The sequence below is a fragment of the Sabethes cyaneus genome, chromosome 2 (assembly GCF_943734655.1).
Source record: "Sabethes cyaneus chromosome 2, idSabCyanKW18_F2, whole genome shotgun sequence".
NCBI classification, from domain to species: Eukaryota; Metazoa; Arthropoda; class Insecta; order Diptera; family Culicidae; genus Sabethes; species Sabethes cyaneus.
The window spans coordinates 35,024,542-35,050,961 of NC_071354.1; the positions used below are offsets into that span (position 1 = coordinate 35,024,542).

Here is a 26,420-nt window from a genome sequence, read left to right on the forward strand (position 1 = left end):
CACTGTCATATTGCTGGTCGATTCTCTCAGTAAGGTTATTTTCGTTTTGGCCTCTTCTATGGCCATTTTCAGTATATCCAGAGAAAAACTGGCATATTTCCGGCTTACCGAAAGTATCTTACACTCTTTCAGGTTTACTTTAGTATTGTTTGATGCAAAATTAAATGATAAAGTGCCTCTTGAAGGTAACGGAACACAGCTTTTTATATCTACCAGCTGTTGCAAGTTACCCCGTTTAAGTATTTGTTTTACTAATAACATGGTAACAAGTAAGATAAACAAAACTAGTCATCATAAATCAACTATTTTGTTTCCTTATTGTTTATTTTGCTATAAAAAAATGTATGTTAGGCTTCTTTTATTTGAAGTGCCTGTGGGCGACACAAACGTTTTACTGACGAAAAATTGACGATGAATTTGACACCATCTTGTGGGATTTTTTAAAAATCACCAAAACAGCAGAAAATCAACATAACAGTATTTAAGGCTTCTTTGAACTGTTAGCAACAAGATTCAGTAATTGATATAGATTAAAAATTGAAGTAACAGATCAAAAAGTACAGTAAATTGGATCGATATAGCGTTGTTGCATGTTACCCCGCTGTTGCAAGTTACCCCGTTTGACGGCGTACTTCAAAGATGTCAACCACGTTCGTTTATCCTAAGTCGACGACCTGAAGATTTACTTGAGGATTCGCACCAAGGTCGATGCGAGAGCTTGACACCGATATAGATCGGTGCTACTTGAACTGCATGCTTCTGAATCCTGAAAAATGCTCCATTATTTCTTTTGCCCGAATCCGTCGACCTGGGATTTTTAACTACAAGATCCTTGGTGCTGAAATCCTAGCTAAAATCCAAACGTGTTGATCAGGTGAAGAATCTCGGCGTTATCTTGGACATCAGTCCATTGTCGTGTAGGCGGCACATTTCCTCATTGTGAACAACGCATCCAGAACTTTCGGATTCGTCTTCCACTTCGCACAACGTGTATTGTCTCAACGTATATTATAGGGTGATTTATGCATTTTGCCCAATTGTATTAAAGCCCAATTTCGGAAGCAGTTTTTCGGCCTAAAAGCAGGATTCTGTTTATAAAAATGTATATACTGCATTCTTCTTGCCAATCTGAACACAGCGAATTTTCATAAACAGAATTGTTTCAAACAAAAAAACTACTTTTGAAATTGGTCGAATCGAATCGATGACGACCCCAGACACAATGCATACAGATTTTACTACGTTGCGGCAATGACAGTTTTTTCATGGGTTTTCTGTCAAATTTCCGCAACGTAGTGAAATCCGTATGCATTATGGTTACGCTATTTTGGACATTTGCATTTGATTTTATGTTTCTCACTTTCCCTCTTATATGTGGCGAACCCCGCCTACTTTTGTCAAAGCAAACGAGAGATCATAGCAAAACGAAAACAAAATACTGATGAGATGGCCAATGGCGGCGTGTTTTATGATAATGGGGTTTCTCCTCCCGCGTACATTATCTCCACTTATGCTCTCGCACGATGTGTAAATTTCGATGTGCGTGTGCGTATCATTCATTTCATTGGTTGCAATGCGTTTTCAGGCCATTGCTGCCACTACCATGTGCGCTTCCGAATAAAACTGATAAAACTCAACACTCAAACAGTCGATTTAACTGATAAGGCCAAAAAATTTGCAAAAAAAATGTTATTTGTATAACACTACGGCACTACGATCGTGTTTATTCTTGATTAGGTTCCTCGGTACAATTCATAATCAGTTCGGTTTGCCGATTATGTACTTTTAAATTATCGTGCAGTAAGATACAGATAAGAGTGTTTAAACTATCGGTTTACAACGACGTCGCACTTAAAAACATCGTGCTGTAAGTCGCTCCAAAGGGAAGAAAATTCTACGGCTTTGGCTTAGAGAATGCAATCCACAGAAGACTAAATCGATTGTTTTCAGTATTTATATATGTATTCAAATAAGTGTGAGCAACTTCAGAACAAATTTCACAGAACGAGTTAAAAAATCATTACAAAATACACATACGAAATAAAATCATTTCATGACGACAGCAATTCACAGCTCTCCTACGACAATAACAACGATCACATTTTAATTTCATTCATTTGCTTGATGATCATATCAAGCTTCCGCTGAATCTGCACCAAATAGTCATCTTTGGCGACAATCTCCTGCACCGCGTGACGTTCCTCGTCCAGCTGGAACTTCACGCCACGAATCGCATTATTCTGATAGCAGTAGCGAATAAACTCGTACCAATTGGCGTCCCGCTGTAAAGTTTCCGGATTACCGATAACCACCAGCAACGCTTTAGCACGGGTAAGCGCAACATTGAGCCGTTTGCTGTTGCTGAGAAACCCTACCCCGCTGGTACCGGACCGCACGGTGGTCATTATCATGACGGGCTTCTCACGCCCTTGGAACGCTTCCACCGATCCGACCTGTATCTCATTCCAACCGTGCCGCTGACACATTTGCTTCAGTTTGATGCACTGTTTCTTGTATGGACTAACGACGGCTATATCGTTCTGCGACACGCTGCGTCCGTTTATTCCGAGTGTCATAATTTTACTCAAGTAAAAGTCCACCAACTCAATCTCCTTTTGGTTGAAATAGCTAGTGGAATCCTGTTCCCTTGCTAGCTTGCCCATGGTTGATTCGAAAATAATAGGAAACGTCGGTGACGGAAGCATGGACCAATTCAAAGCCCATTCGGTTACCTGGGCAGCCGCGCACGGCTTCAGCTCGTTTTGGTAGAACATTTTGTTCGAGAAGTGAAGAATGGCTTCGTGCGAGCGATAGTTTTTAACCAATTTTGTAATCAGTGCGGAATCAAAGTGGTTATTTGTGGGATCTTTTTGGTAGACAGTCAATTTCATTAAACGTTCCAGCATTGAAATGTTTAATCCCATATCGGCGGCAAATTCTGAGCGCGTGATTGGGCCCAGTTGCAAAGGATCGCCTGATAGGATGATTGAACCGTTGATTTGCTCTTGGGAAGTAACAACTCCGGCTATAGGGACCAGCGCAGAAGCCTCCGTTGCACTACCGCATTCATCGATGAAAACGTACCCGAAATGGTTTGGTTTAATTTTTGCCTGAACCATTTTACCGACCGACGTAAGGGTGCTAACCACAATGCGTTTCTCGTAAAGCTCTTTCTTGGACGGTAACCTGTACGATCCCATGTTGAGATTCGAGCACTCGATCAGCTCGTAGCTCATTTCAGCCATCAGCCGCTCGGCGTGCTTGGAGAAGAAACGAAAGATGTCCTCTTTGGGAACGATTCGTAGCAGCCGCTCCGTAAGTTCGTTGCACGCGAAGTTAGACGATGCCGTTACTAGAATAAAAACACTCGGCCTGAGTTTCCAGATCTGCGCAATAGCCTCGACCAGTGTTGAGGTTTTTCCTGTGCCCGGAGGGCCGAACAGGATGTACGGAGCAGGTCGAGCTGTTTCGTTGAGGATGTTAATTATGGCTGATTTCTGCTCGTCGTTGGTACTAATGTTGTCGTTGAACCATATCAATTCCTCCCTTAAATCCAAATTTAAATTAAGCAAGAATCTTTCAATAACTAATTCAATCCTTTTTTTTCTAACAACATACCTGACGAATTGTGGAAACTTTTTTGCTGGTTTAGAAGGAAAAAAGAATTTGCTCAGCTCCTGTCGCTTAATGATCTCCAAGGCTTGATACTCCATACGAATCGGTGTCCGATTAGGATTGAACTTGACGCGCCATTTGATGTCATGTTTGAGCGGTTCTTCCGTCTCGAATAACACTTTATTAGCACAAATTTGCGATATGACGCCTACCACCGTCTTAATCGACTTGTTAGGACGCGTGTAGGACAGTTCAACATAATCACCTTCAACTAGGGATTTGGGAGCAACCGCAAACTGATGTAACTAGAAAGGAATGTTGCAACGGGTTTAGAAACGATTATGATAATTAATCCGTGACTCGTCTAAAATAACATAATTTATTCCTCTTACCCGTAAATGGTAGAAACGCTTTTGTCCTCCAAACGTCAGATTTACTTCGCTCATGTCGTATGTAGACAGCTCGTACTGTACGTTGTAATCTTCAATGTTGTTCATAAGCTGCAAAATCTGCACGTAATTACCTGCGTTCAGTCGCTCATCTCTACTGGCATACACATACGACCTAAAAACAAGTAAAAACCGATTGATTGTGATGAGAAAAACGAACTGTTTGTTACAGCTACTTACTGAATTTTCTCACACATTTTTCGTTCATTCGTGGAGTAAGTTTCCACCATTTGGAAGTTATTTTTAAAGATTGCGACCAATTCCGCCGGAGGCGGATATTCACCCAGCTTTCCGAGGGCAATTGGATCATTTTCCACACGAAGCTCAAGCGGCTCTTTCAAAACGCGAAAGTAGTACTGTTCAATGTACTGCAGTATTCGATTGAAATGTATCAGGATCGTGTAGTCGTGATCGGTCACCAAGAACATACCGCTCGTAATCGAAAACTTGTACGAATCACCCGGATTGATCGTGATCGGCCAAACATCTCTGTTGATCGGCATCAACTGGTTCGTTGTATGATACAGATAGACACCATCCACGTGCAGTGCCGTATGAAAGTTGTTCTTAATCGTGAACAGTGTGACCGGATTCAGCGCATCGTAGTGTTGCAAAATTTCCAGTTTTTGCTCAGTTTGAAAACAGTCCTCAGCGGCAACGATTTCGAACTTTTCACCATGGATCTTATCGAAATGACGACAGTAATCTTCTGATATAGGAAAACTTTCCTGACAAACGAAACAATTGCGTGACGAAGGTTCAAAACTGTACTTCAAAAAGCGTTCAATCGTCTTCACGTACCGAATCGATGCCAGCGGGCATTTCGCTTCGACAAGTTCACGTAACTCTTTCAGAGCCTTTTCATTGTGAACCTTTGCTTGCCGAGAAGCCACCACTTTATTTTGCTTGGTCAGTAATTCTGGAAATAAATTTATTAAGACGAAAGTTAATTTCTGGCACGACAGGTAAACTAACTTACCCCGGTGACGCTTTTCTTCGTGCTTTTCCAGCAGTTCACGCAACCGTTCCATATTGAAAACGAACAGACTCGCCTTCTGCGGGTCGGGATCGGCTTTCTGTCCGTTACGCGTGATCAAATCGTGACTCATTAGCACCCAACCCAGCTCGTCCATTTTAATACGAGTGATACGACGCAATTTAATTTCCTCAAACAGCTTCTCACGGAGCTTCCTCTTGACGATGCCACCATCCTTAATCAGATTGTGACGATAGATGCGCACTACGAACGATTCGATTTCGTGCTTTTGCCCTGAAGAATAATTATAAAAAAAATATTCCATTAATTTTATTTTTAAGTAAACATCTAGATTTTATCTTACGATTGTAACGCTGTTGCATTATGTTGTTTCGTGGAACTTCCATTGTAGTTTTTGTATAACAACTGTGATAACTGATAACGAAATAATATGGTTTCAAATAGTTAATGTGTTTTTTGCACCGATTTTAATGTAGTGTTGGAAACACACACGAGTTTAAGTCGTTAAACGCGGAAAAAACGGAAAAAATCATTAGAAAATTTATAAAATACAGAAGCACGAGTACTAGCAATCACATAAACAAACGTTCTAATCATTCTAAACAAAGCAACGTGGCAGCGCCGACCCAATGAGGTTTAAAAAGGTGTGGAAGAAGAAGACATTTGATGGTAGCGAAAAATCCAAGCCCATGGCAGACAACCATGTTCTCGCCGCCAACATCTCGTGTGTGCGAAAATGAGATAGCAATTCAGCACTGCGTTTCACTCAACTGCCAGTAGTCTGATTTGGGCCCGCTGTCAAATTTTGAGCCCCGGACATGCTGTCGCTGACGTTTACTGCAGCTCGATATAGAGATGTCGATGGGGTGGAAAAATCCACGGTCCTGCTAGGCAGCAGGGATACAGCCTGAATTCGTTAATTGGGCCACGATTACACTCCAGCTGATTCGCTAATTGGGCCGACTGACAGTTGTTAGAAATTTCTAAACTCGAAAATTCCATACAATTTTGACATTCAAGTTGTCACATTGCCCAATTAGCGAACACCCAATTAACGAACCGCCCAATTAACGAACCACCAATTAACGAAACTTTGCTGTACCAGATTTGCAGATTTGTCTGCAAATTGCAGATTTTCGGATTAGATTTTGATTAAGTATTTTAGCATCCATTATTATTCAGCCATAGCTGAATCGAATAAAATTTATGTAAACAAACTATACTTATTCAGCCGAAATTGGAGAACTTATACAACTTATTTCGCTTGAGGTAGAAAAAACACTTGTTAAGCAATTATATCGCCCTTTATATAACCTCTGTGCGCCTTGTTTCCAGCTTTGCGTAAATTGATTATTAAAAACGCACAAAAGCCTCTATTAAGCTCCATTGCAGCTTCCAAAGCAGCTATTAGCAAGCCCGAAGCTTAATAAAATCCCCAAATTTACATGTTTAAGAGCTGAAAAAAGTTTTTTATTTCTAAAACTAAACCATAGTTCTGCCTCAGGTAGAATAAATACAGCTATAAAAGCGTTTGATCAGCCTGAAATTGTTACTTGGGTAGCTGCTTTCAAAGCTCCAATGGAGCTTAATAGAGGTTTTTGCGTGTTTTTAAATAACCAATTTGCGCAATTCTGTCAATTCTATTTTTAGAACAAGCAATAGTTTTGCAATGCTCTTTCAGTCGCTTAAACAACGTCTCATCAACCTTTAGGCAGCCAAAAATAATCTATTTTTAAATTTCAAAAATGGAACGCGTCATATTTATTTTGCTTTGGCGTCATTAGCAGCTATATTTTAAATTTTGAATAACTTGAATTCGTATTTGCAAGCTAATTAAAAATGCATGTCGTCAACTTTCGGGAACAGCATGAGCAATTGCTGTTTACGAGTTGGTTTCAGGCGATCCAAGCTGCATAAAGTAAATACTCAAATGGTGTTTGACCAAGCGAAGTTTAAGCTACTTTAAGTTTTTCCAAACCTGCTTTCCTCCAAAGCTGATAAACAAGCTTAATAGCGGATTTTTCTGCTAAACAATCCGATTCTAAACAGCCATAAACATAGAGCCATTTTACGGTTGCTTAAAGGTGTTAAAGTGGCTTTATAAACCAGTAGACGCTTTCATTAGGCTCACAGCTTTCAAACTGCTTTAAAGCTGCTTAAGGGTGTTAAGGTGGCTTTACAAACTAATATGTACCAAGCTTTCATTCGGTTCACAGCACACATACTGTCAGATCATAGAGTTTCGCAATTCGACTGGCAGCAAAAATATTTGTCAGTTATCGACATTATCGACTGCTTCAAGTGTAAAGATATTTTCACTGTCTGTTCTGCAGATGCATATGGGGCGGATCATACGATGAGTACTTATGGATCAGAAGATGGCGGTTCAATTCCCGAAAGATGACGACATGCAATTTTAATTAGCTTGCATATACGAATTCAAGTTATTCAAAATTTAAAACATAGCATACGACGCCAAAGCAAAATAAATATGACGCGTTCTATTCTTTTTTAAATTTAAAAATAGATTATTTGTTGACTGCATAAAGGTTGATAAGACGTTGATTAAGCGACTGAAAAAGCATTGCAAAACTATTTCTCGTTCTAAAAATAGAATTGGCAGCATTGCGCAAATTGGTTATTTAAAAACACGCAAAAGCCTCTCTTAAGCTCCATTACAGCTTTGAAAGCAGTTACCCAAGTAATAATTCCAGGCTGATCAAACGTTTTTTAGCTGAATTTGTACAACTTGTGGCTGAACTATGGTTTAGTATTAGAAATAAAAACCTTTTTTCAGCTCTTAAACATCTAAGTCAAGCTTCGGGCTTGCTAATAGCTGCTTTGAAGCTATAATGTAGCTTAATAGAGGCTTTTGCGCGTTTTTAAATAACCAATTTGCGCAAAGCTGGAAACAAAGCGCACAAAGGCGATATAACTGCTTAACAAGGGTTTTTCCGAGTAGAATAAAATAGGTTGTATAAGTTCTCCAATTTCAGCTGAATAAGTATTGTACAGTTATTTATATAAATTTTATTCGTTGGATATTCAGCTATGGCTGAATAATTGTGGCTGCTAAAATGTTTATTCAGCGGATAAATGTTTCTTGGGTTATTTTTTGCTGGAGCAGCATAGGAAAATGAACTCTCACTCGTTCTGTTTGACAGTTGGCTTATCCGCCCTTTTCAAATGTTGGTCGACATATTGGCAAATTCGTCTATGTACGAGAGTCTCGAGCTAATTTGGCGAAACTTGCAGAAGAAGATGTTTGGGTTCAGTGCTCAGTTCAAATGATTCGACGTGTGATTCGACCAACATATTGTTTATTTCGGGTTGAACATACATCATATATGCATTCGATGTCATTCTTCATTATACTTTGTCAATGTTAAAAGCACTGACGAACTGACATGACACTTAGAAGAAAATCCTTTAAAAACCATCGTCCTGCACATTTTGCTTGCACACTAGCACCCTCTGTTATTCATGTTGCGGAGTAGCTTGCATTTGCAGGGTTTTATGCTGTAGGGTTTTGTACATTTGAATGGTTTTATACTGAAAACTCAAAGCAACACTTGCGCGCCGCGGTGTGGCCATGTTGCAAAACATGCTTTTTTGAAAAATGAGTGGTTTTTGATTGGACGATGGAATTATCGCGAGTGTCTCGTCTGTTTGTCTGTGTTAAAAGATACAATGGTATCAAAACAGAAGTAGTTTTAGATAAATATCATGCGAAGAAAATTAAAGTTTTTGCGATACTTTCATACTGAACGAAATTTAGTGAAATATCTTTAAAGATTTTTATCAAATTACTGACAAAGAAAATGTATTAAATGCGAGTATCGATCTATGAAGGAGTTCAAATATTCGTATCGATATTATTGAAAATTAAACGTAAAGATTTATCGTCACAAAGCTTCATTTTTGCATAAAGAACTACAGCAAAGTTTCGTTAATTGGTGGTTCGTTAATTGGGCGGTTCGTTAATTGGGTGTTCGCTAATTGGGCTATGTGACAACTTGAATGTCAAAATTGTATGAAATTTTCGAGTTTAGAAATTTCTAACAACTGTCAGTCGGCCCAATTAGCGAATCAGCTGGAGTGTAGTCGTGGCCCAATTAACGAATTCAGGCAGCGAACACCCAATTAACGAACCGCCCAATTAACGAACCACCAATTAACGAAACTTTGCTGTACAAAGGAATTTCCACGAGTGGTTGACCGGGAAAGCACCTAGTGACACTTTTTTCAAAGGTGCGTAGTAATCATTGCTGTCTGAAACCCCTTGCTCCGGGTAATGATGCAAAATTTGCATTAATGATGCATGAACGCACCTCAAAAGGATACGGAAGGGATGCCAGTTCACTGCATTTCGACCATTTCGACAAATCAGTAACATTTCGGTAACAGCCGTAACGGCCACGGCACGAACAAAATATAAACAAAAATATAAAAACAAATAAAAAAAATTCATTACGAACGGGCAGTGGAAAATCCGTAAAATTAGGTTTAATCGTTAAATGGATTTCATCAGTTTTGAGAGGTTGTGCCGTTGCTGTCTTTCCGCCAGCGGCAACTTTTCTTCAGTTTTCGAAATCTACAATGATTACTATCTTCCAAAAGTAATAAGTGCATGTACCGGGTTGACCGTAAGTTTCATGATAAATTAATGATTAAAATTTTGTTTGCACTAGCGGTTTACTTTCCACGATCGTTCTAGGTTCAACAATCGGATGGTCTTCCGAACGGAGTGTGCCAAGCATGCCTCCTAAAATTGATTGGCGCCTACGAAACGCGCCGATTATTTATTCGCTCAAACGCTGAACTGAAAGAGCAACTTCAGCGACTAAAGCAATCGGAACAGGAAATATTGACGGAACTCAATTCAACTGCTGCCAAATGTGCCATGGAGAGCATGCTCGATGCGGCACCAATAACTACCTGGGATAATGAAATTAATATGCACATTGAGCAGCTGCAGGATGGAGCAAACGAGTTGGGGACCAACATCGAAGTTCATCACTTGGATGAGCTGGTCATTGAAAAATATGAGAACTTGGAAAAGGGCGGTTACAGTTTTCCAGCAGAAAATTTAACTGTAGCAGAGAGCGATGAGTTCATTACCAGCGAATCACAAAAGATAGCGGCTGGTCAGTCACAGGTTGATGCAGGTTTTTCATATTTTTCTGATTATAGTCGAGATTCAAATGAATCGGATACACCGGAAGAAAGTAGTTCGGAAGTTAGTAAACCAAAGGAAGAGGCGCAAAACTGCCCGATATGTAGCAAATGTTATTACAATTCTCGTCTACTTCAAAGGCACATCCAGTATCACAATGCTAGTAAAAGTGATTGTCCGCTTTGCTCAAAAAGTTTTGCCCATACGAGCAACCTCAAGAGACACTTAAAATCTCATAAAACACCTTCGGATGGTTTCAGGTGTTCAATATGTGCCCGACAGTTTGAGAAAGGTGTGCAGTTATATGACCATTTGAAGCTGCACAAACCGGCACCGGATGAGACAACTTCCTATACAATGCATTGCGATCATTGCCAAATGGAAACAACTACCCTGGCAGGTTTTGTAACGCATATGATGCGAGAACATGGTGTGCCAAAGGAACAAATTAAAGCATTTCGATGTCACATTTGTGCCTTACGATTCGTCTCAAAGCAAGGAATGCTCAGACACATTGAAGGAGTGCACGAAAATCGTGGTAAACCAACTCGGATAAGCCCGGTGCCGAAGAAATTTCTTTGTACAGAGTGTGGTAAATGCTTCCAACGTATGCGTCACCTCGAGGCACATGCCAACTCTCACACGGGGGTTCGACCGTTTGTATGCCACTGTGGCCTGGCGTTCGCTCAGCAATCGGGGCTTAATTTGCACATTCGCTCGAAGCATGAAAATCAACGTTGTCATCAGTGCGGCATCTGTCGGAAATCGTTTGCTCAATCGTCCCACTTGAAACACCACGAGCTGATTCACAGCAACCGGAAAGAGCATGAATGTACCGTCTGTAAGCATCGATTCCGGGTTAAGAGCAATCTGGTGGCACACATGCGAATCCATCGGAGACATCCGTACTGCTGCAGTGATTGTGGTCGAGAATTTGTACAGGCTGCCAAGCTAGAACAGCACATGAGAAAGGAACACGCTTGTAGTGGAACTACTTGAGCACGACGGTGTGGATTCGTTTACCCTGAATTTCAATAGATTCACAAGAGTTTTATGGGAAAGTTTATTTATGACAAAGAATTAAAAAAACAGTAAACAAAGATAAAACACAAACCCTACAGCTTAGCCGTTTCTGTTCTCAACAAAAATTTCCCAGCCAGTGCGAAGTGGTCTGAACCAAAGTACATATTTGGTATCGAATAGATTTCGGCTGCTTGCCGAACTGTCGGCAGCGAATAGGTGGCTACCAGTTTCAGGTTACTCTTGGTGAAGGCAGATTTTTCATCAGTTTTGGAAAACTTGGTGTAAAACAGATAATCGACTGTGATCCAGGCGCCCTGAAATGTGGATGCTTCCTGGCAGTTTGTGCCCAATCCATGTCGGTAGGCCGAGCTAAACTGAAAGCGATGTTTCAGCGTGCCTTGGTTGAAACGTTCGACCTTTGATGTGCAACTGTTTTCCGGGCTTGAGGGTGGAGTTGGCGGTGAATCTTTTTCCGCGTGATGTAACTGGAATCGAATTTAGTATAATTTTACAAAACACGGCGTTACTAGAACACATACCCTGGTGCTTATATTACTGTCTTCGTTTTCCCGATTAAGCAAACATTCATGTCGGCAATCGTCAGTAATTCCTAGTTTCGATGGAAGTAATACCTTGCCCACAGGAGGTCCATAACCACCAGTTTCTAGCGTGTTACCGGTTAGATTTTCGTAGTGCAGAAAACCGGTAGTCATTAACATATACGGAGCCGTAAAAGGCTGGAGATTGAAATCACCACAGACTAAGGTCGGAATGTACTTGGGCATTCCATTACTATATTTGCCCGCGTAGGAGAAGCGATCCAACTCTGCTAGCAGCACTTGAATCTGAGCCAACCGAACATCTTCGCGGCGAGGATTGTAAAGAAGATGCGTTGTAGCAACCACCAGCCGCTGACTAGGATTTGACTTCAGCTCAAATTTTGCAACAATCGCTACATTTTCACGGTTCAAGCGCTAAAAACGTAAAGGTATGTTAATCTTTAATAAAACTTTTTCCGATAAAAAGTAATACCGTAACATCTGGCTGATAAAATTCGACACCTTCAGACTCGATCAAGTTGAACAAATCTTTTCGATAATAAATAGCACATCCATCCGTCTTAAAACCAGTTCGTTTTTTGTAAATGACTTCGTAATTGAAGTTAGTCAAGCCGGCACTAAATTGTTCCTTGTGGTCATCCTGCAGCTCTTGTAAGCAAAGTATATCTGGCTTAACTATATTGATCTCGGTTATTAGCCTATCGTATCTGTGCGCCCACACTAGAGCCACTGCATCGTGCCTGTTGTATAGATGCGGATGCATTTCTAGCAGATCCTGAGCCAATATATTGTAGCTCATGAGCGTGAACGGAATGTCTCCCGGACGTCGGTTGGACGTGGCAATCTTTCGCCACTGTCGACATGATCCAGACATCAGCTTCTGTTTAGCGAAACGATCGATAAGCTGGTCAGTCAGCTCTGATATTGAAGCAGGTGTAGTTCGATCTGTCAAACTGGACATTCGCTTGAAGGACCTTCCAAACCAAATTGGAAACGAATATTTTAAAATTAATGCAGTCCGTTTTACAAAAAGACGTTTCATATGTTTCTAGAAAAATTATATAATTACGGGTACAAAATTTTTCAATTGTTAAAAATCTACCAAGGTACTTACTATGTTAAAGCACTGTCTTAAATCTGTCGGTAGTCAAGCCGACCAACCTTAAATTAACACTCTTTTTTAATAAATTTATATCCGTAGGACTGATGCACATATTTTCTTCATCACTACTTTTTTAATACTAATCGAACTGAACAAAAACAATCTTTTAACGAGCGAACTACAAAACACTTTTTTATTTACCCAATGAATGGAAATACACAGGTGGAAGGTCAAACCAGAGCAACTGTCAACTGTCGCTCACCCGCTCACTTGCCCGCTCATCTCTCACCATCTCGCTCATCTCTCACTCATCTCCGTTCTCACCAGATTCACCCGAAAAAAATGCATTAGATTCTACACTGAAATAAATTTTTTATAAAGTCTCTAATAAAAAAAACTTTAAATATACAGCCTGAATTCGTTAATTGGGCCACGATTACACTCCAGCTGATTCGCTAATTGGGCCGACTGACAGTTGTTAGAAATTTCTAAACTCGAAAATTCCATACAATTTTGACATTCAAGTTGTCACATAGCCCAATTAGCGAACACCCAATTAACGAACCGCCCAATTAACGAACCACCAATTGGGTCCTAAAGCCCTATGTCGTTTTTAGCTTGAATCGATGAGGTTAGGGTTAGGAATACATATTTTGATATTCAATTTTATATTTTTAGGCTATTGCCGTTAAAAACCTTTTTTTAATTTTGTGAAATTTTGAACAAAAAATAAACATTTGGGCAACCTTATATAGACAAACTATAGTTGTGCATGGTTGTGTCAAGCGGTGTCTAGACAACACGAATTATAAAAAGAAACCATAGTATGTCTTGAAATGTCACGGAAAACTTTTTGTTTACCTTCACGCTCATGTGATAGTGTGTCAAAAAGTCAAAAGTTGCAAAGTCAGGAAATGGCTTGGCAATCGCGACCTAAAACATTTTCTGAGTTTACAACTCATTTTCCGGTTCCGGTCATCTCAGTTTAATTAAGGCCTTTGCCAAAATCAGCAATAAGCGTAGTGACTGCACTTGGTCACAGCGTGGATGGCTTCAGTTTTCGCATGCAACACCCGCCATCGAGATGCGACCGTGTTTGGTTAGAAACGCACAGAAATTTTTGGTCTACCGTTCGCCCTACTGCTGATTCACATCGGAGTAGCAGAACATACCAATCTGATTGATAATACGGTGCCAGTTTCGGTTGGCGTTTTTTTTTTTTCATACTATTCTGCGGGGTCGATTGTACCGAGATTATACTGTTGGCCATCAGTTTGACATCGTTTAGTCATTCTTAGCGCAAACTAGATTTGGACAAAGTCTAGCACCGTGAATCGATGGATTGGAATACATTGCCCGAATCAAAACTTTTATCCGATAACTAGTACAAATTTGATGTTCCACTTCCTCACGACCAGCAAAACGCAGACAAGCACAAGAGACAACTGCGAAGCTGTAACTGTCAAAACGATCAGCTGCTCTAATGTCAAACCAGAGTTGCCAGTGAGAAAAAGTTATCATTGTTGCCAGAAACGTGTTATTTTCGTTATGTCAAGGAAGATCTCTAATGTCAAGGGAGAATAAATTACAATATTTTTGTTTTTTAATTTTTTAGTGCTCTGCATCTTTTTAAAAAAGAAAAAACTATACTCTGGTAGTCATAATGGGAAGCTTTATCGTTCCTTCTAAAAAAATCATCATTTTATCACAAATTTTAGGACCCAATTAACGAAACTTTGCTGTATTGTCAATTGCAAGGAAAATTGTACCATCCAAAGTGCGATATCGCTCATAAAAGTGCTATTTTGCATTAAATCGTTTCGGTATCTTCGGCGCACTTTTTCGTTATCTTCCAAGCAATAAGTGTGCCGAAGATACCGAAACGATTTAATGCAAAATAGCACTTTTATGAGCGATATCGCACTTTGGATGGTACAATTTTCCTTGCAATTGACAATATAGTTTCTACACTTTTCCTTAGCGAATTTGTTTATTGAATCCGGGTTGGAAGTGGATGAATTTTATCTGTCTCCTATCTGACAGCATATGAACACAAAAAATTCATTCGGTTCCAATCCAGATTGAATAAACAAATTCGTTATATGTGTCCCACACGTATCCAGCTTTTTACGCGCTATAATGGCGGACGCTATAAATTGTGTTCGTAATATGCGAACAATCTTTTTGACAACTCTGCATACATCAAATCTGTCACTCTTCTCTTGCAACACTACCGTGCTCTTTCTTTCGTTTACACCAAAGAAGGAGAGCAAAAATGTGCGAAATGTAAACAAAACTATTGCTCTCTTTTTTTGCGTAAACGAAAGAAAGAGCAACACTGCCGTACATGAGAAGAGTGCCCAGTTTTGATGGATGCAGAGTTGTCAAAAAGATTGTTCGAATATTACGAACACAATTTATAGCGTCCGCCATTATAGCGCGTAAAAAGCTGGATAGATTTTTGCAGTATGTCCAGTAAATGAACATTGTGTACACACTTAAAACGTTCGGTAAAATTTTACCGAACTCTGAACAGCCGAATGTTCGGTAAAAATTTCGATAGTGCCAATCGACGTTTACGGATCGTTAGTAATGTTTGGCTTTATAAAAAAAAATTACCGAACGTTCGGTTGTTCTAAGTTCGGTAAATTTTACCGAACTTAGAACAGCCTTTTACTTTGCTTGACAAGCTTAGTTTCAGTGTATTTAGTGTATATTAAAAAACGGATTTGCGTGGGACTCGTAAAATTGCTGCAAGGTACAATAAAACTTATCGTCAGCAAACATAACCAAACCATCAAACTTATTGTTGTCCACCATAACTTTTATGGTTTTCAGAGATTCTACCATAAAAAAGACTGGTTGTTAAGTATCTTAACAATAAAAATGTAGTTTTTCACGAACAAAAATGTTCATTTACAGTAAACGTTATCGTCCTTTTATGGTAATTTTTTAAGGCGAAAAAACAAAATATAATTAAAAAAGGCTGTTGCGATGGAAATCGCCGAGCAGGCAACCCTGTCGGAAGTGACAACCGCGCAGTTCGCGGTTCCTTGCAACACAACTTCTGTTGATGAGCGTTTTGCTGCACTTTGCAACACGTATAATAAAGGCTAAATTCGAATGTAAACAAATCGTATTGCAAGTCATGCTTAGGAGAGAAGTAAAGTAACCGTGAATTAGAAAAATCTATTTGATATTGAAAACTAAAATTAAAGGAAAAATCTGATAGTGAATTGATGTATTTAAACTAACTAAACCTATCTTACCGCTAATTTAAAAATCTCAAGCCATCGAACAAATTATAAGTAGGAGCTAGTAACGAACGCAAATTGCTTAAAATATCGTTGATTCGTGGTAGCCGTATCAGTCTGACCGGATTTGATCTGCAAGAGGAAGTAAAACGGATCTGAAACTAAATTTGTAAGTTAAAAAAAATAATTTAAAATGCAAAACTAAATGAAAATAAAACCTGTATTTACAGTTTGATCAGTCGTGAAGGAATACGCTGATTTTCATTAAACGGTTGAAAGAATCCGAACAAAGGCAGTAAATTTATGATGAAATATGGCAAATTCTATAGCATAAAATAAGAAACAAAAAAATGAATAAAATTTGAACTTGAGGCACTTTTACAATAAATTTACCTTAAGTTTCAATGTTCACAATTTCTACTATACAAAACTTTGTTTCTACTATACAAAATTAAAAAAAAAATTTTTCTCGATGATAACCATAAGTATAATCAATATATATAGAATGCCAGTGTCGCTGCAGTGCGCGTGGTAAACATCACACATGCTCAGATAATGTATATACATTATATATGCATATGTGTGTGTGCCTGAGATTCATCAAAAGGGGAATCTCATTGTCAAACTTTGACAACCAGTTTAAAATTTCAATTATGGCTGCCAAGTAATGTGATTGAAAACTTCGCTTGCTTCCAAGGCTTGCTTCAAATTTCTGAAAAAATCGGTGCAAAAGGGCGCAGTTGTGGGATTCAATTCATCCGGACGAAAGAAAAAGAACGTTTAAAAACATTTCACTGGCATGAAAACACAGCGATGAGCGCACTGATGACAGCACCAACCAGCGCACAGATAAAGAACAGATAAATAACAAGAACGTCCTAGGCAGTGTGGCACCGAATCGACGTAACGAATGGTTTGACGAGGAATGCCAGCAGATATTGGATGAGAAGAACGCAGCGCGGGTACAAATGCTGCGTAGAGCCACCCGTCAGAATGTGGAGCGATACAAACAGAAGCGGAGGCAGCAAACCCGACTCTTCAAGGAAAAGAAGCGCCACCAAGAGGAGAAGGAGTGCGAAGAACTTGAACAGCTGTACCGCTTTCACGACACACGGAAGTTCTATCAGAAACTCAACGGATCTCGCAAAGGCTTCGTGCCGCGGGCCGAAATGTGCAGAGATAAAGATGGAGGTATCTTGACTGATGACCGTGCGGTGATCGAAAGGTGGAAGCAGCACTACGATGAACACCTGAATGGCGTGCAGGCGGAAGACCATGATAGCGGAGGAAGTGACCACATTGGTGCAGCAAGCGACGAAGGTGTGCCACCCCCATCGATAAGGGAAGTTAAAGAAGCCATCCAGCGGCTGAAGAACAACAAAGCAGCGGGAAAGGATGGCATTGGAGCGGAACTTATTAAAATGGGCCCGGACAAGTTGGCCGGCTGTCTGCATCAATTGATTGTCAAGATTTGGGATACGGAACGACTACCGGAGGAGTGGAAGGACGGGGTTATCTGCCCTATCTACAAGAAAGGTGATAAGCTGGATTGTGAGAACTACCGAGCCATCACTATCCTGAATGCCGCCTACAAAGTGCTGTCCCAAGTCCTCTTTCATCGACTATCGCCAATAACCAATAGATTTGTGGGAAGTTACCAGGCCGGCTTCATGGAGGGTCGGTCTACAACAGACCAAATCTTCACCTTGCGGTAGATCCTCCAAAAGTGCCGCGAATTCCGAGTCCCCACGCACCACCTGTTCATCGATTTCAAAGCCGCATATGATAGCGTAAACCGACAAGAGCTATGGAAAATTTTGGACGAAAACGGCTTTCCGGGTAAGCTTACTAGACTTACCATGGCTACGATGGATGGGATCCAGTGCTGTGTGAGAATCTCGGGTGGATTGTCGGACCCATTCGAATCTCGCAGGGGACTTCGACAAGGAGATGGTCTTTCCTGCCTGCTATTCAACATTGCGCTTGAAGGTGTTATAAGGCGAGCGGCGATCGAAATGCGGGGCACGATTTTCAATAAATCCAGTCAATTTATCTGCTTTGCTGACGACGTGGATGCTGTCGGCAGAACATTTGAGGCGGTGGAAGATCAGTACACCAGACTGAAACGCGAAGCAGAGAAGATTGGATTGCAGATAAATACGTCTAAAACGAAGTATATGCTGGCGGGCGGGACCGAGCGCGACAGGGCTCGCTTGGGCAGCACCGTGGTAATCGACGGGGATGAGTTCGAGGTAGTCGACGAGTTCGTATACCTTGGCTCACTGGCAACAGAGGACAACAATACCAGCCGTGAGATTAAAAGACGTATTATCAGCGGAAGTCGGGCCTACTACGGACTCCACAAACACTTGCGGTCGAACAATCTGAGCCCCCGTACAAAGTGCACACTGTACAAAACGCTAATTAGACCGGTTGTCCTCTACGGGCACGAAACGTGGACATTGCTAGAAGAGGACCTACGAGCACTCGGAGTTTTCGAACGGCGGGTGCTAAGAACCATCTTTGGCGGAGTGCAAGAGAACGGTGTATGGAGGCGAAGAATGAACCACGAGCTCGCGCGTCTCTACGGCGAACCAAGTATTCAGAAAGTGGTTAAAGCTGGACGGATACGTTGGGCAAGACATGTTGCTAGAATGCCGGACAACTATCCTGCAAAAATGGTTTTCGCATCAAATCCGGTAGGAACAAGACGAAGAGGGGCACAGCGAGCGAGGTGGCAAGACCAGGTGGAGCGAGATCTGGCGAGCACTGGGTGCCCGCGGAACTGGAGATCAAAATTATACTGCGCAGGCCTTGTCATAAGACGTTAGGCCAATTAAGTAAGTAAGTAAATAACCAGAAGCAACTTTGACAATGAAGCTCCCGATTCACAGACCTGATACAGATTATTAGCACCATGTTTACCACCATGAGTCCTGTAGAAAAACAGCGACACTGGCATTCTATATACAGCTAAGTTTCGTTAATTGGTGGTTCGTTAATTGGGCGGTTCGTTAATTGGGTGTTCGCTAATTGGGCTATGTGACAACTTGAATGTCAAAATTGTATGGAATTTTCGAGTTTAGAAATTTCTAACAACTGTCAGTCGGCCCAATTAGCGAATCAGCTGGAGTGCAGTCGTGGCCCAATTAACGAATTCAGGCTGTATATTGATTCTACTTAACCATAGCACTGACGAACTGCCCAGATAACAAAAAAACGTAATAGAAAGTGCACATTAAATCGTTTTCAAATTTCACACTGGAATTGTATAATGATTAGAGTATGTCAAATCGAAGAGAACAATAAGTTGTTTTGCAGTCGTGCTTGTCTTCATATACAAATCATGACTGTGAATTATAAAACAGTATAGACGATTGCAATATTTGATTATATCTTAATCATATATTCAGGAGTTGCGTGTTATAAAAACTACGCAAAATAGAATTACAAATGATTGTCAAAATTTTCGCACGTATATCGCCTCCACTTTGGTACATATATGTTCTTAAATGGCGTGAAATGTAACTTTTTCGTTCAGATATGATTTCGTATGTATCTCAGTTGTGATTGAGATATACAAACCGAATGGTTTACTGGGTAACATCCAAGCAAGGGTGCTCAACCTGCGTAAATTTTTGTAACGACCGTTCCTCGTTCACGTTGAAAAAACTGCTCGATTTCGGACAGGTCATAAATTCGCCCAAATGTTAACTCGAAAAAATATCGTTAGAACTTTTTCTAGCAACTTTGAACAGAGACACGAACAGCAATCATCGTTGAGCAAATTAGATTTAATGATGACAGGTAGCTGCGAGTGACTGAGCTCCAATGTCATTTCTTTAGTCAGTTTATTTCAAGGGGTCGGTCACTCGGCACAGCTGTTTTTATGTTAGGCGACTTGAAACGAGCCGAACTGTGCCGGTGCTGTACCGAAAGTACCGAACTGCAAGATTTGTTAAATTCGTTAAAATCTGATAGATCTGGCAACCGTGCGAGATGATTTTGACAACTGGCAGTGCTCCCATTTCATATGTAAAATTGAACCGGAGGTGTGTAAAGCACTATAAATGTTATTTTTATAAGGCTTTAGTGGTGTGCCGTTTGATATGTCTGCAGTGCCGGGGCACTATGTGCTGAGTGTCCGACCCCTTGATTGGACCCAATTTTTTAGGGTGTGATTTCCACACCCCATCGACATCTCTATATCGAGCTGCAGTAAACGTCAGCGACAGCATGTCCGGGGCTCAAAATTTGACAGCGGGCCCAAATCAGACTGCTGGCAGTTGAGTGAAACGCAGTGCTGAATTGCTATCTCATTTTCGCACACACGAGATGTTGGCGGCGAGAACATGGTTGTCTGCCATGGGCTTGGATTTCCACATTGAACACACGTGTGTATTTTTTTCGGTGTATATATTGCGATTATTATCTAAAATTTTTCTTTCGTCGGTTTAGTTGTGCGCCTAACAGTTGCGCGCAGCTCTGTTCTGGTTGCTCGCAGTCAAAGTATCTCTTTTACACTCTTACGAAATCTCGTAAGAAACTGTCAACGCAAGAGTGATGAGAAAAACAACAATATTTCTCTCTCGCTCATCAGCTGAATGCTAGGGTAGCTTGCTTCGTGTTTGCCCGTTCAAACATGGACAAATTTTTCACAAACGCAATCAGCATTTAGGCTGTGAACCATTTCACGAAATTTTTAACTTTTTAGTTAAAATTTGACAGTTCGAAGGTTATTTCTCCTCGAGTGGTTAAAATCAGTTCAGAATGCGAACCATTTCATATTTGACAGATTGATAGTTATTTTACTCAATGAGAGCATATATAAGGTGAGGATGAAGATATGTTTCTATAACAGCGGATTTATTTATTCAGTCCAGGTTGGAATTGGATGAATTTTTTGTGTTCATTTGCTCCTATTTGATGGATAACATTTATCTCGTTTCATTTCGGGTTGAATAACATCCATACATCGATGAAAAAAAATTCCAGGAAAAATCAGTGAAACACATCGAAGCTCTTTCCTCACCTCTGGCATATCTCATTAGCTCTCAAAACTTGGTTAAAAATAACCATGCTCCCGAGCAGGGTTATTTTCGAAAAACCATCGAACTGTCAAATTTTAACCAAAAAGTTAAAAATTTCGCGAAATGGTTCACAGCCTTAAATTTTATTATTTTCGGTTAACGTAAGACATTGTAACTGTGTTGTTTGTAAATCTGTACGTAATAGGACAAAACAAATATTATCTAAGCAAAGAATAAGAGCATAAACATAAAAAACTTACACGTGCTTACACTGTCAATAATATATGATTTACCTTTGCGCACAACTATATTAAACTGGAAAACGAAATATTTTCTCGGGAAGCACAATACTTAAGATCTAGGAATGAAATTTTTTTTCGGGGTACCTGATGCTGATGTTTCTGAAAGACTGCACATCTGGCATCTCTGGCATTGTCGTCAAGGCATCAGTGAGCGGTGAGCGCAGTTCGTCCTCTCCCATTTGCACTTAAGGCCGGCGCAGAATACGTACGTTTGCGTTAGCGGCATTTTGACAGCTACTTTAAATGCATGGAATCATATGGAACAACCCACAATGTATCCGGATTGACTTTGCGGTTGAGTACTAAACTGTACTAACGCAACATTTACCGCAAAGTCACCCGCAAGATTTGAAACGTCTCAAATATTGCGTGTAACATTGCGGCAAAAGTGCTGCCGTTTCTTTTGCTGTTCGTGGTGATTAACGAAACGAAAAAAACGAAATGATGAAAATCATGTTTTTTATCAAAATAATACAAAATGATAGATTTATCTAAATATATCACGGTGGTTGTTGGATAAAACTGTTTTTATCTACATATATAAAATTGAGCATGAGAATACTGTATATTTGTTTGTATGTTTGTATGTTCCACCATAACTCCAGAATGCCTTGACCGTTCCCCACCAAATTCGGCACACATATACCTTGACATAAGGGAATCAGAACTGAAGGGGTTGACAAGAGAGGGGGGTTCTTAACAGGGAGAGGCCCTAACTCCGAAACACCTGGATGGTTCATCATCATACTTGGCAACCATTGTTCGTTGACATGAGAGAAGCAGAACTGAAGGGATTGACAAAAGAGGGGGGGGGGGTCATAACAAAGGGGAGCCCATAACTTCAAAACGCCTGGACGGTACTTCATCAAACTTGGCACACATATACCTTGACATAAGGGAATCAAAACTGAAGGGGTCGACAAGAGAGGGGGAGGAGTTCTTAACAGGGGGAGGCCCTAACTCCAAAACGCCTGGATGGTTCTTCATCAAACTTGGCACACATATTCGTTGACCTAAGAAAATCATAACCGAAGGGATTGACGAAAGGGAGAGGGGTTCATAACAGGGGGAAGGCCCAAACTCCGAAGCGCCAGGACGGCTCTTCCTCAAACTTGGCACACATGTTCCTTGACAAAAGGGAGTCAGAATTGAAGGAGTTGACAAAAAGGGGGGGGGTTCATAACAGGGGGAGCCCCTAGCTCCGAAATGCTTGGACGGTTCTTCATCAAACTTGACACACATGTTCCTTGACATAAGTGAATCAAAACTGAAGGGGTTGACAAGAGAGGGGGTCTTAACAAGGGGGGAAGCCCTAACTCCGAAACGCCTGGACGGTTCTTCATCAAACTTGGCACATATGTTTCTTGGCAGAAGGGAACCAGCACTGGGGGTTTGCAATAAGGGGGATCCCTAACAGGGGGAGAAAGCAGTTATGGCAAGTGGCTGGATTTCTGAAAGATGGAATACGGTGGCCATTAACAAGGGGAAGGTTCAAAAACATAAAAAAGACTATTTGTCGATTTATACGGATTTCCGAGAAGAAGACAGATTTACAAGTGGCTGGGGGACAACATGAAGGAAACTGACAAAGGAAGTAGACAAGAAAAGCGTTTTGTTTCTTGCATTATGACAATTTTCGTTGCATCACAGACAAGCAGACGAGACACTCGCGTTAATTCCTTCGACCAATCAAAAATCACTCATTTTTCAAAAAAGCATGTTTAGCAACATGGCCACACCGCGGCGCGCGAGTGTTGCTTCGAGTTTTCAGTATAAAGCCATACAAATGTAAAAACCCTACAGCATAAAACCCTGCAAATGCAAGCTACTTCGCAACATGCATAACAGAGGGTGCTAGTGTGCAAGCAAAATGTGTAGGACGATGGTTTTTAAAGAATTTTCTTCTATGTGTCCTGTCAGTTCGTCAGTGGTTACAATTACAGATGTACAAGTAACTGAGAGACAAAGGGGCCCCGAGTAAGATCGAGCAATCAGGCAGTCAGAAATAAATAATTCGATTCACGCTGTTTGACTAAAGGTAGAGGTATAGAGATAAAGTTATCAAGTTAAATAACAAAAACTCACTTCGTTTTTGAGGAACACATCTAGAATTTAGATGGTATCAATCGATAAACAAAGCAAAGCCTTGGATATAAATTTCCTTTGAGACTGGACCCTTGTTTACCGACAGACTTCACAGCAAGTTATTAGCGTACAGGGCAATTACGAGGTTAGTATAATATAGTATATACATTTAAAGGGTTTCATGTTTGACCTGTAGGAATAATTCATTAATAAACTTTGATAAATCTAAGCGAAATCTGCTGATATGGCAATGCTGCTTTTCTGGTGTCATCGAACGGATTGATTGTGTGTTCACTTTCCGTTTTGCGTCCGTTTTTAAATTTAGTACAAAACGGATCAAACGGATAACCAGCCGTAAACTCCAACGCTACCATAAAGTATTAATTGTGCGCAGCCCTTTACACGTAGTAACGGTAGAAACCACCCCATCGGCAGACAACCATGTTTTCGCCGCCAACATCTCGTGTGTGCGAAAATGAGATAGCATGTCAGCACTGCGTTTCACTCAACTGCCAGCAGTCTGATTTGGGCCCGCTGTCAAATTTTGAGCCCCGGACATGTTGTCGCTGACGTTTACTGCAGTTCGATATCGAGATGTCGATGGGTTGGTAGAAACCGTCATGTTTCTTTTGAAAAATGTTGCTTACCCTTTTCTGCACACAGAATCCGCACTAAACAGAAATCATCAGAATAATCATCGATCATCGTGATAGAGAAATCATTGAAGATTGAACTAACAATTTGAGGTTTCGCATTTCCCATTTCGTAGTTTCCGCGCGTCTCGTTATTTATAAAATATTAAAAGTTTATCGTTTGTTTCCGGAAATCGGACAAAATGAGCTTCAATCCAGTCACCACCGCTAGCACTGGGTTCACCTTTGGTGGTACTCCGTTCGGCACGGGAAATACTGCTTCAGCTGGCGCTGCTACGACAGCTTCTGCGACCCCGGCAACATCTGCTGCTACACTATCATTCGGAACGGGATTGTCCACTCCTGCGGCGCCGGCAACAGTTGCTACGGTTGCACCAACTGCTACCACGACTGCGGGCCAGCAGCTCACACTCGGTGGTTTCACGAATCAGGCTAAGCCGGCGGAACCGGCACTACCTGCGGCTAATCTAACAACTACTACTCAAACCACCCAATCTTCGGCTGTATCTGGTTCGCAGTTGAATTATTGCCAACTCGAGGAATTCATCAACAAATGGACCCTGGAACTGGAAGAGCAGGAAAAACTTTTCACGAATCAAGCAACGCAAGTCAACGCGTGGGATAAATTGCTGCTATCCAATGGCGAAAAAATAATTTCGCTCAATGAATCTGTTGAAAAGGTTAAGGCTGAACAGGACACAATGGAACAAGAGCTGGAATTTATCACAGCACAGCTGACCGAGCTGGAAGAGTGCATCATACCACTGGAGGAGGAACTGTCCAAGATTGTACAGGTGGACATAGAACGAGGTCAAACCTATTCCATGGCTGAAACACTTGATTCACAGCTGAAGCAGATGTCCGAAGACTTGAAGGAAGTTATTGAGCATCTAAACGAGTCTAACAAGTACTCGGACCCAAGTGACCCTTTGGTTCAAATCGGTAAGATACTGAATGCGCATATGAACTCCCTGCAGTGGATAGAGTCGTCCACTTCGAGCATTACCAACCGGCTGGAGGATATTGGCAAGATGCACGATACCCTACGAAAAGATAACGAACGTTCCTTTCGATTGACCTATTACGATAACTAGTTTGACGGTTTAGGTACAGGTGAACAATTCATTCTGTTAACATATGTACGGTTTAAAATAATTAAATGATTCGCGGAGTTTCCAATTTTAAATCTTGTTTTTTGTTTCATTTAAACATGGTGACGAAAATCGAGTTCTGCTGGACAAATATAGCTGATGAGTTATTTGTGAAGCATATTTTTGCTACAATCTAACAAAAATTTCGAGGTTCTTCAGATGACACTGTGGTATTAGTGTAATAAAACGTGATATAAAAGATCGTAAAACAAAATTTTTTTTGCTCAAGAATGGACAATAGTCTCTCTATTTACTCGATCGAAAAACAAAAACTTTTTTCCAAAAAACGATCCCGGAGTTGTAGATACCCAACGTGAAAAAAATAATCATTTATGAACCATTTGAGAGCAATTCGATTAAAACAGAGTGTTAATTGATCTGAGCCAGGTTAGTGTATGAACTCTCGTAGCAATGCCCTTAGCTCGTCCATCCGCTGATTGCCGATATTAGTTATATAATACTCCACCAATAATTGTTCGCTCGTATAAAATAAAGGTGCGTATAACCGTTCATTTATTTAGTGCTCGATGTACTTTATTTAATACCAATTTATCCAGCATTCAATCATTCAGTGGCTTTACGTCCAACTCGGTCCATTGCCGCTGTTTTCCAGTTTTGCGGACACCCAGTGTTCGCCAGATCTCACTCCACCTGATCTTGTTACCCCCCTCGCCGCACCCTTCTTCGTCTTGTTCGAAAATCATTTTTACAGGAAAGCTATCCGGCATTCTAGCAACATGTCCTGATGCGTTATCCGTCCAGCTTTAGTAAATTTTTGAAACCTGCACGCGCCCTTCGAGAACTACGAGTGCTCGTAGGCCCTCTTCTAGTGTCCACGTCTTATGCCCACAGAGGACAATCGATCTAATTAGCATTCTATATAAGGTACACTTTGTACGGAAGCTCAGATTATTCGACCGCAAATTTTTGTGGAGTCCATAGCAAGCACGAATTTTACTGATTCAGTCTCACGGCTGGTATTGTTGTCCTCTGTTGCTAGTCAGTCAAGGTATCCAGCTTTTT

General features: G+C 40.8%; 4 protein-coding genes across 5 annotated transcripts; 2 read left to right on the forward strand and 2 right to left on the reverse strand.

Moving 5' to 3' along the window:
* Positions 1–2,096: 2,096 nt before the first annotated feature.
* On the reverse strand, positions 2,097–5,447 carry LOC128735267 (putative helicase MOV-10). Its single transcript, XM_053829762.1, has 6 exons — positions 5,405–5,447; positions 5,044–5,334; positions 4,245–4,983; positions 4,008–4,179; positions 3,619–3,920; positions 2,097–3,546 (listed from the first exon to the last, which is right to left on the reverse strand). The coding sequence occupies exons 1-6, from the start codon at positions 5,445–5,447 to the stop codon at positions 2,097–2,099; spliced, it is 2,997 nt and encodes a 998-aa protein (XP_053685737.1).
* A 4,131-nt stretch (positions 5,448–9,578) lies between these two features.
* On the forward strand, positions 9,579–11,236 carry LOC128735268 (zinc finger protein OZF-like). The gene is made up of 2 exons (XM_053829763.1): positions 9,579–9,707; positions 9,779–11,236. Exons 1-2 carry the CDS (start codon positions 9,579–9,581, stop codon positions 11,234–11,236), a joined length of 1,587 nt encoding a protein of 528 aa, XP_053685738.1.
* A 64-nt stretch (positions 11,237–11,300) lies between these two features.
* On the reverse strand, positions 11,301–13,068 carry LOC128737099 (protein angel). Of its 2 annotated transcripts, none has more exons than XM_053831663.1 (4): positions 12,935–13,068; positions 12,293–12,794; positions 11,800–12,234; positions 11,301–11,745 (listed from the first exon to the last, which is right to left on the reverse strand). In XM_053831663.1, exons 2-4 carry the CDS (start codon positions 12,779–12,781, stop codon positions 11,353–11,355), a joined length of 1,317 nt encoding a protein of 438 aa, XP_053687638.1. In that variant the 5' UTR covers positions 12,782–12,794; positions 12,935–13,068; the 3' UTR covers positions 11,301–11,352. The 2 variants fall into 2 exon arrangements, with proteins under 2 accessions (XP_053687638.1, XP_053687636.1); XM_053831661.1 differs by having other exon boundaries at positions 12,293–12,868.
* Positions 13,069–24,333: 11,265 nt separating this feature from the next.
* Positions 24,334–25,874, forward strand: LOC128737311 (nuclear pore glycoprotein p62). The gene has a single exon (XM_053831927.1). The coding sequence runs from the start codon at positions 24,429–24,431 to the stop codon at positions 25,338–25,340; it is 912 nt and encodes a 303-aa protein (XP_053687902.1). The 5' UTR covers positions 24,334–24,428; the 3' UTR covers positions 25,341–25,874.
* The last annotated feature ends 546 nt before the right edge of the window (positions 25,875–26,420 follow it).